This window comes from Artemia sp. Qi Xiang Cuo, chromosome 19 (genome assembly GCF_049724085.1).
Source record: "Artemia sp. Qi Xiang Cuo chromosome 19, ASM4972408v1, whole genome shotgun sequence".
Lineage (NCBI taxonomy): Eukaryota > Metazoa > Arthropoda > Branchiopoda > Anostraca > Artemiidae > Artemia > Artemia sp. Qi Xiang Cuo.
Window position 1 is genome coordinate 24,950,874 of NC_142812.1, and position 16,506 is coordinate 24,967,379.

At 36.0% G+C, this 16,506-nt stretch overlaps 2 protein-coding genes across 5 annotated transcripts in view; one reads left to right on the forward strand and one right to left on the reverse strand.

The window, feature by feature from the left end:
- The window catches only part of LOC148940644 (organic cation transporter protein), a 91,057-nt gene extending 86,792 nt beyond the window's left edge, over positions 1–4,265 (forward strand). Inside the window, exon 8 of the mRNA XM_089104794.1 lies at positions 1,806–4,265. Within this exon, the coding sequence (XP_088960920.1) occupies positions 1,806–2,001 (196 nt within the window). The 3' untranslated portion in view covers positions 2,002–4,265. The remainder of the gene's footprint in view (positions 1–1,805) is intronic.
- A 743-nt stretch (positions 4,266–5,008) lies between these two features.
- The window catches only part of LOC148940646 (uncharacterized), a 72,548-nt gene continuing 61,050 nt past the window's right edge, over positions 5,009–16,506 (reverse strand). For all 4 annotated transcript variants that reach the window (XM_089104834.1, XM_089104836.1, XM_089104833.1 and 1 more), the window contains one exon: positions 5,009–5,627. In XM_089104834.1, coding sequence (XP_088960960.1) covers positions 5,062–5,627 — 566 coding nt within the window. In that variant the 3' untranslated portion in view covers positions 5,009–5,061. The remainder of the gene's footprint in view (positions 5,628–16,506) is intronic.

Here is a 16,506-nt window from a genome sequence, read left to right on the forward strand (position 1 = left end):
CCCGCTAAAGGGCTCGGCACACGTAGCTGATTTCGGGAACCGATTTCAGCATCAGTGACCAGATGGAAATCATAAGAAAAACTTACTGAAGGAAAAATTTATTGTATAAGGTTTTCAAAATCATGATTAAAAATAGTCAATCTGAGCGTATAAAGAGCTACGTAAATGATATCAACTTGATTCTTATTTTAACCCTCAACTCAGTAGTGGGGCTTTTAACTATTGGCCTCTCTGACTGAACATTCAATTGTATCCCTAATTTTTTTTTATGATCATGATGAAAATCGGCGCCGAAAACTAGAAATTTTTTCTACCTCAAATCGACGCTGATTTCTTTTAAAATCGGCGCTCATTTGGAAATCAGTTCCCAAAATCAGCTACGTATGCCCAGCCCTTAAGTGAATGTTCGTTGATTTAAAATGAATGTAAGATTATCAAACTAGCTATATTAAATTTGTATTAAGCTTGATAGCATTTCTGTAAAATCTTACAGTCTATGAAAAACAAAGTAGAAACAATTATTCCTACCTCCAAATAATGAATCCCCAGTTTTTTCTACCCAGCATTGAAATTGATGACTTGGTCACTTTCCGTAGAGCTTTTGTCATATTTATGAGATAAACCACTCCCGTTGACCAGTTTCTTAAATTTGGAACGTCCAGGACTATGACTTGCTTAGTTAGGCTAATTCCTCGAACAGTTCTGCTGAACCTTGTTCAGGGTTATTAATTAAATTACACCATTTGTATACTATTTTGTTCCATGGGCTTTTTTTTGGGGGGGGGGGCTTATCGGCACCTCCTGGTCTAACTCGGCACCTCCAATGCTTTATAGACCTTAAAGAAATCTCAAAACAAAATTATAAGGCAGAATCATTCAGCCAAGGGGGGGGGGGCTGGAGCCCCCAATATGGGCGCCTATGTTTTGTTCCTTCAAAGGAAACAAGCCTAAATCTTCTTGTTCAATCAGGTTGTACGTTGTCTTTTGTAGGTCATGGAGCCGTTTAAACATATTAAAATGAAAAAAGAATTCACTAGCCTCACCAAGCTCTTGCCCCATGTTTCTGCTCCATAATGAACAAATTCAAGCCATTTTTTGATTTGATAGCTTGTTTCAGTTTCTTATGGACTTTGGACTAGCAACCAATAGTCCCTTAAGCTAATCATTCAATCGGCCTAGTCCCTTAAGCTGCTAATTTTGCACTGTAGACACGGTTGTTTTGCTCTTCGCAAGAATAAGACGAAGGCAAGCTTTAAAAGCTAAGTCAGCTAAGAATCGTTAAACAAAGTTTTACTTTATCATAGTTTTTATAATTTCTCCGAGCTTCAAAGGGCATTCGTCCTCTATTCAGAGGGTAACTGGAGTGACCTTAAATATTTCAAATGACATCCTTTAAAAACGCTGCATAATTTGAATTAAAAAGAACTAAAAATAAAAATAGATAGCCAACTACAAATAAAAGTAGCCAGAAGAGGGTGGTTGTCAAAACTCAGAACGAACACAAACTACTCTGGAAGTAACTTTTAATCTCCAGCTATTGTTTTTAAAGTAGAAACTGGTAAAGATTAGCGTCGGAAATCGGACATTTTTGATGTGCACACGCAAGAAATGTTTGACATATTACGTGAAAAAAGACTCCTCTACAATCTTCAGTTACTGATTTTCAGGAACACTGAAGAAAATTCAGAAGCTTTAAAATCTGAAGAAGTCTTCAGACTCTTCTATTCTTTATCACAATCTTGTATTCTTTATCGCAATCTTCTATACATTTGAAGAAGTCACGATCTTCTACTCTTTATTTTCAGGTACAGTGAAGAAAATTTAGAAGTTACAAAGTCTGAAGAAGTCATAAGGAAGCAAGTAGAACGACAAATTTCCAGAGGTTCATTACGCTCCTCCTTCAGAGCCCCTATACGGGGAGAAACCCTTCGCTCTAGCATCTTATCTAAACAAACGTTAACTCCTAGACGCAGTGTAAACACTATTTCGACTCATTTGTAGCAATCCTTCTCTAATTTAATGTGGGGACTAGATTTGAAAGCACCTTTTGAGAGATAACACAGGCTAAAAAAGAATAGTAACGTTAAAAGCATGCGAGGGAGAGTGGGAGTTTTAATCTTAAGTTCACAACGGAACTAAATATTTGAACACATCACTGCAATTCCACATCCTTTCAGCGATTTTTTTTAAATAACCATCTTTGGAATCTTTTATAGACATTTCATTAGAGACTTGCTTCGACAGGCTCAAGCCACCAAAAAACATTTTTGAGGGTAGAGTGATTCAAAGTTTATAAAAAAAAACTGTTATAGTATTAAATTCAAAATAAAGAAAACTAATTATTAAGTTATTTTCAAACGCAAATAGTTAATGCGTAAACTAGCCAAAGAGCCTATCAGACGACAGAAATAAAAAAGCGAAAAAAATATAGTTACTAACTTTTAAGACGATCGGAGAAAAAGTTCTGTCCTCCTCAACCAAAAAACCCTAAATGCCCCTCCCTCAAAAAAACTTTTCAAGGAAATCTTTCAAGGAAGCAAGGTTGCGTAGAAACCTTGCACCCAACTCTACCCTTGCGTCATGAAACAAAACAGGGATTACCCTTGCACCCAACTCTACCCTTGTGTCATGAAACAAAACAGGGATTACCGATCAACGTATAAAAATTATCATCTTTTACTGAAAGCTACTGACTGCATCCCATGATCCCATCTCTATAATGAGATGTATTTAAAAAGTTCATCCTCTCTTGTGAGTATCCGGAAACCATTTGGCTCTGATCTGAATGCAGATATTTCACTTTTAGCTGTTGTTAGATGTCGCTACTCACTCCACAGCATCGCACAATGTAGTATTCCGATATTGGCTGATAAGTGTTACGAACAGTAACGAATTAAGTAATGTAAGGGAATGCTTACATTATTTATGCTTGTGTATGCGGAATCCGTGCGTAATTTTTTTAAAGGAATAATTTTTTCACCGTCTTTCTGAAATTAAAACACAGGACATATATTTATAATCGTACATTTTGGGGGTATTAGTCATTCATAGTGAAAGTTTGAGTCACACCGAAAGAGCTATGCTTCCACTTGAGGCGTTTTTTTTTTTTTTATAGTCTATTGTATAAGCATTAAATATTTCTTTAGACACACAGGCAGGAAATTTTTAGTCCCAAACTGGTTTTTATTCCTTCAGACAGGGCCGCATCTAGTGGAGGGGGGGGGAACCAGTTTGACCCCCCTCCCCTGAAATTTTTCTCGGACTCTTACAAAAGTAGCAAAAGTAAATATAAACAAACTTTTTTTGCGGTTTGTAAAGCCTCCTCCGAACATCCCCCCCCCCAAAAAAAAAAATCTCGAATACGAACCTGCCTTCAGAAAAAGGTCAACGGGTGCTCACAAGGAAGGGTAATGGGCTTCTACCCTCCCATCAGAGGGGGAAAGGACAACTTTTTATAATAAGTGGAAAATAAGCACATCTTCCTGGAGAACTGAATAAATTTTAGATTAAATTAGGCATCATTATAAGTATTTTAAATCTTTACAATGTTCGTGGCAAAATAATTGTCTCAAGATACCTTGTTTACATGTCTTTTTTTTATATACATTGTAGAATTACTGTGTTAACATACTTTGTTCGCACATTATGTACATGATGACATTGTTATTACTTTATAGCATAGCTAAGCAATTTCTAGCTTATAGCAATGACTCGCAACTGTTTTTCTAGCCATTTGTCTTGGTACACGTTTCTTCAAATAATTATTTAAATCACAAAGGCACTCATTGCAAAAATTTAAAAGGGCAGGGTAAATTTTTATAAGCCTTTTCAGGGGGGATTGAATTGTGGTGTGGCTAGATTAAACCAGTTACTGGAGCAAATCTAACCCAGCTAGTCGGAAAAGAGTTTTACACTCATTTTTGAGGACATTTCGTGAAAGTTTGGCAGGGAGAAGAGTAAACTTTATTTTGCCAAAATATTTACATTTTCCTATTACGAGACTCTGATATTTATGTGTGTAATATTCCATGGAGGGAGGGAGGAGGTCTGTTTTCTGTTCCTCCCTTGGAGATACCCTTGTTTAACTGTGTTTGGTAATTAAGTTATTTCTTTAAGAAGATTTACTTGTTCTTATATCTTAAAATAAAGATTAACATTGCTGGATGATATATTATTTTATACTCAGTGTTTACTATATGCACCAATTATTTTGAAAAGAATATGGGAGAAGTGCAATATACAAAATAGATTCAGAAAATCTAAATAAGTTTTTTGCTTAATTTACCATAAATACTTCTTCCTTTAGAAATTATATATATATATATATATATATATATATATATATATATATATATATATATATATATATATATATATATATATATATATATATATATCCTTTAGAAAATCCTTATTTAGTATGAGATAAGAAGTTTTGAGTGGTTTATGTAGTTCTGTGTTAGTGTTTCGCTGCAGAGTGAATATTCCAGCCTTATAAACTTTTTAAGAGAAAACTGTTATTTATATATTAATTTTATATAATGTCCATATTTTCCCGAATAATCAAAAAGATATAGAAAAGAAAACATAAAGATAAAAACGAAAAGATAGTAGTGTGTCTTCTTAGAAAGAAAATTTAATTTTTAACTTTCAAAGCTCCTCAAAACTTTGAAAAAGAATAAGATAAGAATAGAATAAAATATAGTAAGATAGAGTAAGATAGAATAAGATAGAAAGAAAAGAATAAAAGAAAAAGGAAAGGTGAATCATAAATCTCAGAAGTATTTAAAATTTCAGAAATCGCTATTTCTTGCACGCAGTACTTTTTTTTTCAAATCTTCTAAACGATAAAATATTTTAAATATAATAAACGGTCTTTAAATAGTCATGGCTGGAATGTTCACCCCACTATATTTTTCTTATTATTTAAGTGATCTCTTTGAATCAAGATATTTTTGGAATTATATTTTTGACTAAACAATAAAAGACTAAATCTTGCTTGTTCATCTTTCATAGAATTTATTAAATAAGTAACAGCAACAATATGAATAATATTATGTATCAGGATTTGTCAGCTATTTGCCTAACTGCATGTACCAAATCAGCCAGGTACCTTGCTCTTAGTTCACCAGGGCCATTCCCAGAAACCCTCACATCAGCCAATTTCATCAATTTAATCAGCTCATTGGCCATAATGTCATCCTCCATATCTAAAGCTCTGCCATAGCCTCGTCTCCCTTTCCGCCTTAAAGAGGCTTTATTCAAAACAGCAGCGATTTCCTCCGGGAGATCTACATCCACTTTGTTTCTCATATACAATTTTCGTGCTCCTCTTCTATAGCCAACTGGGCGTGAGTTGTAGGAGTATTCAAAAGGCTCACCTCCATAGTAATTTTCAGCGTTTGAGATCAAGTGAGCTACTTGTTGTGGCGTGACTGGCTCTGCGAAAGGATCGTCCTTTTTCTTTCCAGCTAACCCTATTAGCCCCAGCAAGGGTGAAAGCATAAACACCCCCTTCTTTTTAAGGAGAAATAGAAGAAGAGGTCCAAAAACTATGCTTTTTTTCATAGCTCGGAGAAGGTCTCCTTTTGTTACTGTTAAACCGTTACTAGACAGCACGATGTCTTCTGGAAGAAGAAGAAAATATAGAGTAAATAACAATGGAATCCCACTCATAAAGAAGAAAGAATTTTAGTGGCTTTCTCTGAAAGTATGTTAGACCGATATACCGATATGTTAGACCGATATAAGACAGAAGCTAATTAAGCAAAATTTATGGGGCTATATTTCGTGTTTCCCAATGACGAACGATTTTGACACTATTTAATAATTTAGTTTTAGAAATGCTCGCTTAAAAATAGCCAAAAACCCGAAGATGTTAGGAAAGAAGAAATCCCATCTCAAAGTAATGGGCAAAGCAGGTACGGGCCATTTGCGTAAATTTAATATCTCTGTGTGTCCAGCAATCACAGAGTTTTCTTATACTTTTTACTTCAAGAAGGCTGTGGCCAAAACCATGATTGTCACCAACCCACCCTGAAAATTTACTTTTTTATACAAAGTAATATTATAAGGGAATATTTGCATGGAAACACAATCCAAGCTTAAACCCAACGGGAATACTTGGGTCCAAAGATCTCTGGTTAAGCACAAAAACAATACCCGTATCCTACAAAAGCTGTGTAATTTTTTTATAGCAAAAAGTGTAACTTATTATTGCAAATACAAATTCAACTTGTTTAATGTTTGAGCAACAAAATAACCCTAGATCAATGGTTCACAAGCTAGGCATTTCTAAATCCCGATGCCCCTCTTGTGATATTTAAATGTTGTTTTTCAAAATCGTGTGTATATTCACCTGAAGAAAGCTGAAAAGGGCATTAAGCTGGTATGTTTTTTTCGGATCGTAGCCTAGGCATATCTTATACCAACTGAACCATTAAATACGACATATACATAATATATATAATATATATATATACATACATATATATATATATATATATATATATATATATATATATATATATATATATATATATATATATATATATATATATATATATATATATATATATATATATATATATATATATATATATATATATATATATATATATATATATACAAGTTCATTTATACTACACTGTCAAGAAAAAAGATTTTAAAAGTTCAAAAACATTTCACGAATACACATTTTCAAGTTTCAAAGTTGCTATTCTTAGTTCTGAGTGAATTCAAGCCCCTCTGTTCAGGAGAGGGGCTCCTCTTTCAAATCTTTAAAGCAGAAAAAAGCTGAGCGTGCGAGTGGTTGAGGGCCTGTATTTTGAGGAAGTTTTCTTATCATAGGCAGCACAATAGCGCTGCCTAAGTAAAGACCGATGTGGGCAGAGTGTATTATTATTTTTTTGGTCTTAGACCAGGGCACTTCGTATCGTAGGAGTTGTCGTAAAACTTCAAAAAGGGCTAATTTGATTGGAAATTGAAAGGGCTAGTGCCCTTTTTAATAGTCGCAAGTGATTGAAAAGCCACTAACCCCCCTCCCAAGCCTACCGATTCCCAAAACATATCCAATCAAAATTTTGAGATAATATCAATAATATCCCTATGTATCAACTTTTTCTCCACCATCCCCTCGTCTGTCCCTTATAACTAATTATGTATTTATGTGAAGATCCTTTCAAAACAACTTCTGAAACACAAGGATCGTTAAGCTAGAATAAGAATTTCTTCAAGACACTGTAGTCGGTAACAACTCATTCGGTAGCAACCGGTTGAAAAGCAGGCTAAGTCTTAGAAAAGGCACTGGAACTTTCAATTTCCAATTGACTAAGCCCCCTCCACAGTTTATTTGACAACCTCTTACACATGAAGTGCCTCTGGGATAAAATAAATGAACAATTATTAATACATTGAACCCTTAGGGGCCTTTACTATAGGTAATGCTATACGATTGCCCCTGACTTAAAAAGGAAAGTAGAAATTTCAATATCCCTTCTAATGAAGATTCGGAATTATCCAAGGGGAAAATAGGGGGGATTTGATCCCTGGCGTGGCAGTTATTTGGTTTTTGACGGGGTCAGTGGTGTGATCCTGTAAGCTCAGCCAGAGTCGACCCAGCTCTAAATGGGTACCTGGAGAAATCTGGGGAAGGTAAGCAGGAATGTTGTGCGAAAGCACAGGATTGCTCGCCCGCGACTCGCCATTGCAATTCCTGGCTGAAGGGCACTGAAGCGGAGATCAGCACCGCCAATTTTGACCTTGAGGGTCTTTTGCCTTCCTACTTAATTATTAATGCATTCTGTCATCCGTCACTTGTCGTTGTCGCTATGAAACCGGTTTTCTCGGATCTTACATTCAGATCAAAAACTTGAGTGCGTCCTGGATAATTAACCAGTACAGAGAATTCCTTCCTAATCTTTTTGGTAAATAGTCTTTTATTTAATCTAGTCTAGTTTTTTGGTTTGTTTGATTCAGTCTTTCTTCTGCTCTGTTAGATTTACTTTGAAAAATTAGTTTTCCTTCTTTCTTTTGAGCACTATAGGCGGCTGGGCGGAAGCCCCTGATAAAATATCTGCCTCTGTAATTTTCGCTTCTTTTAGTTAGTACCCTTTTAAATAGTCAAAAGTGATCGGAGGGCAAACCCCCCCCCCCACGTCTATCATTTCGCCAAACACTTCCGATCAAAGTTTTGATATAGCCATTTTGTTAAATGTAGTTGAAAGGTCCGGAAATTATGTCTGAGGATGACAACCCCCCCCCCACATCCCTCAGGACAAGGGCTGTAAGGTGTGCCCTGGGGGCATATAAGGTTTTTTTTTATAGAAAGCGTTGTCGTTAAAACTTCAAAAAGGGCTCATTCGCTTGGAAATTGAGAAAATTAGTTCTCTTTTTAATAGTCGCAAGTGAGAGGAGGGCAAATACCCCCCCCCCCAAGCCCATCATTTCCCCAAACACTTCCGGTCAAAATTTTGAGATAGCCATTTTGTTCAACGTAGTTGAAAGGTCCGGAAATTATTTCTTTGAGATTGACAACCCCCACACCCCCCTGGGCAAGGGTTGTAAGTTATGCCCAGGGACGCATATAACGTTTTTATAGAAAGCGTGGTCATATACACTTTGGAGGGGGCTCATTGGATTTTTAATCAGAAGCTCTAGCACCCTTTTAAGAGTCAAAGTAATCGGAGGGCAGCTACCTCCTCCCCGCCCCCCCCCCACACACACTCGTCGTATTGCCCCGAAATGCATCTAATAGAAAATTTGAGACAGCCATTTTATTTGAACTAGTCCAAATATCGTATAACAAAGGGTGGTTCAATAAACTTTAGAGGGGGCTCACTTGTTTGAAAACTGGAAGTTCTTGTTCCCTTTTAAGAGTCAAAAGTGACGGAGGGCAGCTAGCCACCAAACGAATCTGATTGAAATTGTGAGACAGTGATTTTGCTCAAAATAGCCTCTAGGGTTGACACAACCCCCCAGTGCCTTGAGGATAGGGTTTTAAGTCATGCCCTGGGGCATATAAGGTTTTTATGGAATGGGTGGTCGAATAAGCTTCAGATGGGGCTCATTTGATTTGAAGTTGGAAGTTATAGTGTTCTTTTAAGAGTCAAAAGTGATTTGAAATCAACCAGCCCCCCCCCCCACGCTCATCATTTTCCCAAAGACATCCAATCAAAATTGGAGATTGCAGTTCAAGGGTTTTTATTGTAGTTAAAGGGTTCGGAAATTGTGTCTCTGCTGAATACACCCCCCCCCACAGCTCTCAGAGCACGGGCTGTAAGTTATGCCCTGGATGGTCGTATATATTTCGGTGGGGACTCATTGGATTGGTAATCAGTATTTCTAGTGCCCTTTTTAAGAGTCAAAGTGATCAGAGAGCAGCTACCCCCCCCCACACGTCGTGTTTTCCAAAATACATTCAATAGAAATTTTGAGACAGTCTTTTCATTCAAAAGAGTCCAAAGATCATATAACAAGGCTTTTGGGGTTGATACAAACCAACAGAGCCTGGGGATGGAAGGGATGGTTTTTAACTTAAGAAGAGGGTCATTTGGTTGAACACTGGAAGTTCTAGTTCCTTTTTAAGAGCAAAAAGTGATTGAGGGCATTTAGCCCCCCCCCATCTCCCCGAAAACGCCTCTTTTCACTAAATGCATCTGATTGAAATTATGAGATAAGAACATATAATAATGCATCTAGGGTTAACACAGCCCCCCAGGGCCCTGGGGATAGGGCTTTAAGTTATGCCATGAGGGCATATAGCATTTTTATGGAATGGGAGATCGTATAAACTTCAGATGGGGCTCATTTGATTTGAAATCGGAAGTTATTGGGCCCTTTTTAAGAGTCAACGTGATTTGAGAATAACCAGCCCCCTCCCCCTCCACGCTCATCATTTCTCTTAACATCTCCAATCAAAATTTGGAGATAACAACTTTGTTCATCGCAGTTGGAGGGTCCAGAAATTATGTATTTGAGTATGACAACCCTCCCCCTACAGATCTCAGGGCAAGGGTTGTAAGTTATGCCCTGGGGGTATATAAGGTTCTTATAGAAATTGCGGTCGTATATACTTTGGAGGGGACTCATTGGAAAGTGATCAGAGCGCAGCCACCTACCCCCCCCCCCCCCCTACACAAACACACGTCGTGTTTCCCCGAGATGCATCCAATAGAAATTTTTTAGACAGTCCTTTTATTCAAAATAGTCAACAGTTCATATAACAAGGCTTTTGGGGTTGATATAAACTACCAGAGTCTGAGAGTGAGGGTTATAAGTTATGCCCCTGGGGCATTTAAGGTTCTCATGGAAGGGATGGCTGTATAAACTTTAGAGATGGCTCATTTGGTTGAGATTAGAAGTTCTAGTTCACTTTTAAGAGTCAAAAGCGATGGAGGTCAACTATCCCCCTCCCCCAAACTACCCCCCTTTTCACCAAACGCATGTGATTGAAATTGTGCGATTGCAATTTTGTTTAAATAGTCCAAAGAACATGTAACAATGCCTCCAGGGTTGAAGCAACCCCCCTGAGTCCAAGGGAAAGGACTTTAAGTTATCCCCTGGGGGCATATAATGTTTTTATAGAATGAGTGGTCGTATTAAATTCAGATTAAATAAAAAAAAAAGTTTTTTAAACTGAAAGTAAGGAGCGACATTAAAACTTAAAACGAACAGAGATTATTCCGTATATGAAAGGGGCTGTTCCCTCCTCAACGTTTCGCTCTTTACGCTAAAGTTTTTTACTGTTTTAAAAATAAAGTTGTGAGACAGAGTCAAACTTTAGCGTAAAGAGCGAGGCGCTGAGGAGGGGACAGCCCCTTTCATATACGGAATAATTTCTGTTCGTTTTAAGTTTTAATGTCGCTCCTTACTTTCAGTTTAAAAAACTTGTTTTTTTTTATTTAATTTCAGATCGTTTTTTAGTTAATGCAGCTTCTATTTTGGCTCACCGTCATTGAATAAGTAAACAAAATTTACATAAAAATTTTACTTTTCTTTTGCCAAATGGATGTCTCTAAATTTGGTTATGACGTAATTTACAAATTAACTTGCGTAACTAAATTTTATATTCGTATATTTTTCTTCTGGCAAAAAAATACAAAGTTGCAGATTTTTGCAGATATGAGCTTGAAACCTATGTAATAGGGTTTTCTGATACGCTGAATCTGACGGTGTGATCTTCATTTAAATTCTTTCACTTGTAGGGGATGTTTCCCCCTCTTTAAAAAAATCGGGTAAATTTTCTCAGGCTCGTAGCCTTTGATGAGTAATACTAAACTTAATAAAATTTATATATTTAGAATCAGCATTATAAACATATTATTTTGATACATTTGTTGACATCAAAATTCCGTTTTTAAAAGTTTCGATTACTATTGAGCCGTATCGCTTGTTTTTTTTATTGTTTTTTTATTACGTATATGTTATTACGTATATGATGGGGTTCTCCCTTAGTCAATACCACGCTCTTTACGTTAAAAGTAAAAAAGAAATTTGATTCACAAACCCCTGAATCACAAAGGCCGTTTAATTAGAATAGATAGCTCTTTTGAAAGCACTAAAAAAAACTGTAGCGTAAAGAGCGAGGTATTGACTTGGGGGAGAACCCCTCACATACGTTATAATGTCTGTTCGTTTTAAGTTTTAATGTTGCTCCTTACATTCAGTTCAAAAAACTTGTTTTTTTTTATTTAATTTCTGATCGTGTGTTGAATAATGCTTGGAAATTCGGCGCCCCCTTCATGGAAATGTCCCTTATCCCAAAGAAACATCCTCCACGGAAAGATTCTCCAGAGTAACCCCCTCCTCTAGCCCCTCCAGAAAAAAATCCTTCCTGAAAATGTCTGTATACTTCCCAATAACCAGTAAATAATGCTGGCAAGTCCGGCGCCCCTTCATGGCAATTTCCTTCCCCCATGAAAACTTACTTCATGGACAGATCCTCAAACATAACCCCAGACCCACCCCCCCCCCACTACCAGAAACAAACCCTCCTGAAAACTTCTGTATACTTCCCAATAACCAATACTATATGTTAAAATTGGGTAAAGTTCATAACTTTTAGCCCTCCCCCTGGGGACTTCGGGGGATTGAGTCATCCTAAAAGACATATTTATCGTATTTTCGACCATGCTGAACAAAATGGCTATCTCAAAATTTTGATCGGGTGACTTTGGGAAAAAAATAACCGTGGGAGGGGGCCTAGTTGCCCTCCATTTTTTTGTCACTTAAAAAGGGCACTAGAACTTTTAATTTCCATTCCAATGAGCCCTCTTACGATATTCTAGGACCACTGGGTTGATACGATCACCCCCGGAGAAAAGAAAAAAAAACCAAATAAACACGCATCCGTGATCTTTCTTCTGACAAAAAATACAAAATTCCACATTTTTGTAGATAGGAGCTAGAAACCTCTACAGTAGGGTTCTCTGATACGCTGAATCTTATAGTGTGATTTTCATTAAGGTTATATAACTTTTATGGGGTCTTTTCCCATTTTTTTGAAAATCAGCCAAATTTTCTCAGGCGCGTAACTTTTGATAGGTATTACTAAAATTGATGAAAATTATATATTTGAAATCAGCATTGAAATCTGATTCTATTGATGTATCTATTGGTATCAAAAACCCGTTTTCTAGAGTTTCGGTTACCATTGAGCCGGGTCACTCCTTACTTACAGTTCGTTACCACGAACTGTTTGATAGGTCTCATTTGATTTTAAATTGGAAGTTATAATGCATTTTTAAAAGTCAAAGTAATTGAGAGCAGTGTCCACCCCCCACTCCATTAGTTTCTAAAAAAACATCCAAACAATGTTTTGAGACATCAATTTATTTCACCATTGCTAAAAGGTTCAGTAATTATACGTTTGGGGATGTCAACCCCCCCCCCCCGAGGCCTCACTGCAAGCGCTATAAGTTATGCAATTTGTTGATTGTACATATAGTATATGCTATTGAGAAAGGTATGCATGTTTAACTTCTACTTTCCCAATACGAAGGGCATTAAGATCAGTCTTTCAGGGAATGTCGAGGGAATTGTTGAACTAAGTAAAAACATGTTATGTGTATATGGGTTGTCAAAGGGGTGTAACTCAGGAATGACTCAGTATATTAATTTGGAATTTTCAAGAAGTGAAAAGGGAGATGATCAATTGACCAAAAAGGCAGTGTTTGCACGCTACTACTACTACAAGTACTGCTACCAGAAGTACTATTACTACTACCACTACTAAGGCTGATACTATTGAATAAAGATATCTGAGGAAACATTGAGAGAAAATTTTAACTAAACCAAAACACACTATATGTATACAGACTGCTGATACGAGCGTATCAGAAATATTTTTGGAACGGCTTTATCATATCAAGAGGAAACTTCAGGGGCATCATGAGTGGGATGTTCAGTTGATCAAAAGGCGTAATATACGTGCTGTTGCTGTTATTGATACTGCTGTTACTGCCGTTAGTACTAGTGATTATACACTATTACTGCTACTACTGTTCCTACTACTACCACTACTACTATGATACTAGTACAATTAAGGTTACACCACTGAAGGTGAAAATTCGGCAGAATATTGAGGGGAATCTTGAAATAAATCAAAATACACTATGCGCATGTATATCATCAAAAGGGCATATCTCAAGAATTAATTTGGGCATTAAATTGAAACTTTCGGAGGATACTTAAATGGGAAGATCAATTGACAAAAAGGTAATATATGCATGTCACTACTAAAACTAATACCACTACCACACATCACTATCAATAAATAAATGAAACTCAAAACCAACAGAAATTACAACAAATAGCCAAGTCAAACTCAAAACGAGCAAAAATTAACATGAGTAGGGCTGATTACACCAATGCCTTCTCAAGACCAGAACACAACTTGCGCTTTACTGAAAAATAAATACATTTTAAATATTTCCACTTTTCATTACTTTCATAAATAAAAAATTATTAAAACTTTAAGGAATAAATATCAGTACATGTCCATTACACTGCCAATCCATGGTCATTTTTTTTTTCAGTAAAGCACAAGTTATGATCTGGGCGTGAGAAGGCATGGGGGTTATCAGCCCTACTTATTTTAATTTTTACTCGTTTTGAGTTTGAATTGGCTATTTGTTGTAATTTCTGTTCGTTTTGAGTTTCATCTACTTATTGATAATGATTTCTGGTAATCTTACGCTTGGAAGATTATTTGAGTCTATTTCTGCTCTTTTTGGCTTAATGGAGCTCTTTATTATTCTTTGAAAAACTTATTTTGTGGAAGAATTTTTTTTAGGTTAATAACCGTAAAAGGCTTATAGTCAAGTGTTTAGACGTGATAATCTAAAAGGAAAAAGAAATGGATTTAAGCGATCGTGGACTCGTTAGTGGCCCAATTTCGACGAGAAAAAGTTAGTGACCAGGGGAACCATTGGAGGGGGGCTGGAGCAATTGAATCCTATCGAAGATTTTTCAAAATTATTCGTTTGCATTTGCATTCTCATTTAAAAAAAAATCCAAAGACAACGCCAATTTTTTGCATCTTCAGACCAGAAGAAAATCAAAATAATCCCTATCCCCACCTCTTATTTTTTGAACTTGTACTAGCGAAAGTGACTACAAGTTATATATTAAACTACATAGTAAGTAAGTACTTAAACTATGGTTTAGTGATTTATAGACTAATTAATGAATTATAGACTTTCAATCTAAGTCATAGTATTTTTCATTCTTTTTAATTGGTTCATAAATGATTCAAATTCTCATTTTTTTTTCATTTTTTTTTACTGTTTTCTTTTCGTTCGATTGTCATTAAAAATTGTAATGATCGGTGCATTATCCTGAATCAAGGCCATGCATTAATTCGTTCATGATCGCATAATCAATTAATAAAGCAATTAAACTTTTTTTCAACCGGAAAGGATTTAAAACAATAATAACAAGTAGGGTTTATTAAACTAATTTTTAAATTAAATAATCAAGTCTTTCAAGAAGTTCTCACTAAAAACGGTTTCCTTGAAAGAAATAAAAATTAGTCATGTTTTAAATGATTTCGACAATACACCAAACATTAGCTTCACAGATAGAGCCTTTCTTAGTCAGGGTTCCATATTACATTTTTCAGGGGGTTTTGGCATGCTTTTATCGCCAGAGTTCGAAAAAGTTTTTTTTTTTCGTCAGAGAGATTCAGTGTTTCTTGTTTCCTTGGAGAATAGACTTGGGTTCGTTCTCCCCTTTTGAATTTCATATCTAATATAGTCAACCAAACAAAAAGAAAATAAATAGTGAAATCATAGCTTATCAATAAAGCTATTATTAAGGTAATAGAGATAATAAGTTAAACAATATTCAAAAAATCATTCTATCGAAAACTAAGTGTTTTTCAGTGGCGTCAGTTCACGTCAATTTTGGGGCGATTGGTAAAAATCTATTTTTTAATATCAACAGGGTATATTTTTTTAACAGCAAATTTATTGTTCTTCAGTAGAAATACCAAAAAAAAAGGTAATTTTCAATAAAAACATCCCCCAAAATAACTACTTTTCAAAATCTAAGGGGAAACAAAAAATTAGGGGACAAAGCCCCCCCCCCCAATTGACGCCGCTGAGTGATTTACTTTTTTCAAGACTTGCTTTTTCCTTATAAATAACAATTTGTACTATGATTTTATACATATTATGGAACCTGGTACGTTTGGCGGTGTGTTTTTAATGATAATTCAGGTACATCACCGTGTAAATAGACACATAAAGGACTGTAGAAAGTGTCGTGTAGTAGAAAGTGTAAGTGTAATAGTGTCGTGCAAGATACACCACCGTGTAAATAGACACATAAAGGAGTGTAGAAAGTGCCGTGTAATAGAACGTGTAAGTGCACCGTGTAAATAGACACATAAAGGAGTGTAGAAAGCAGTCGTGTAATAGAACGTGTAAGTGTAATAGTGTCGTGTAAGATACACCACCGTGTAAATAGACACATAAAGGAGTGTAGAAAGTGTCGTGTAATAGAACGTGTAAGTGTAATAGTGTCGTGTAAGATACACCACCGTGTAAATAGACACATAAAGGAGTGTAGAAAGTCTCGTGTGGTGTTTACAAGACTTCAATTTCACGACATCTTATCCTGCCTACACTGTATGGTAAACCACCATGTTCAATTTTTGTTCAAGTTGATAAATTGTCCTTTCGTAAACTACGTCGACAGCAGTGTTTTGAACTGTGTGAATTTCATGAGTCGACCCTTAAAGTTGTATAGTTTTTCATAGGTTTGTTTTCTTTTAGTAGCCAGTTTGTACTGTGGTAATTATGCATTATGCGTAGGTCTATCTCTAGAGTGGCTGAACAATCCCAGAACACTAGGTTTTTAGCTCAATTGTCTTGTGCATATTTTTAAAACAAACATATTAAATTTTTAAGAGTAACTGTCCACTTATTGTCACAAAGCCCACCGAAATTAGAGTATTTTTTCCTATGCTAGGCTAAAGCCCTGTAAAATCGGAATTCTATCGCC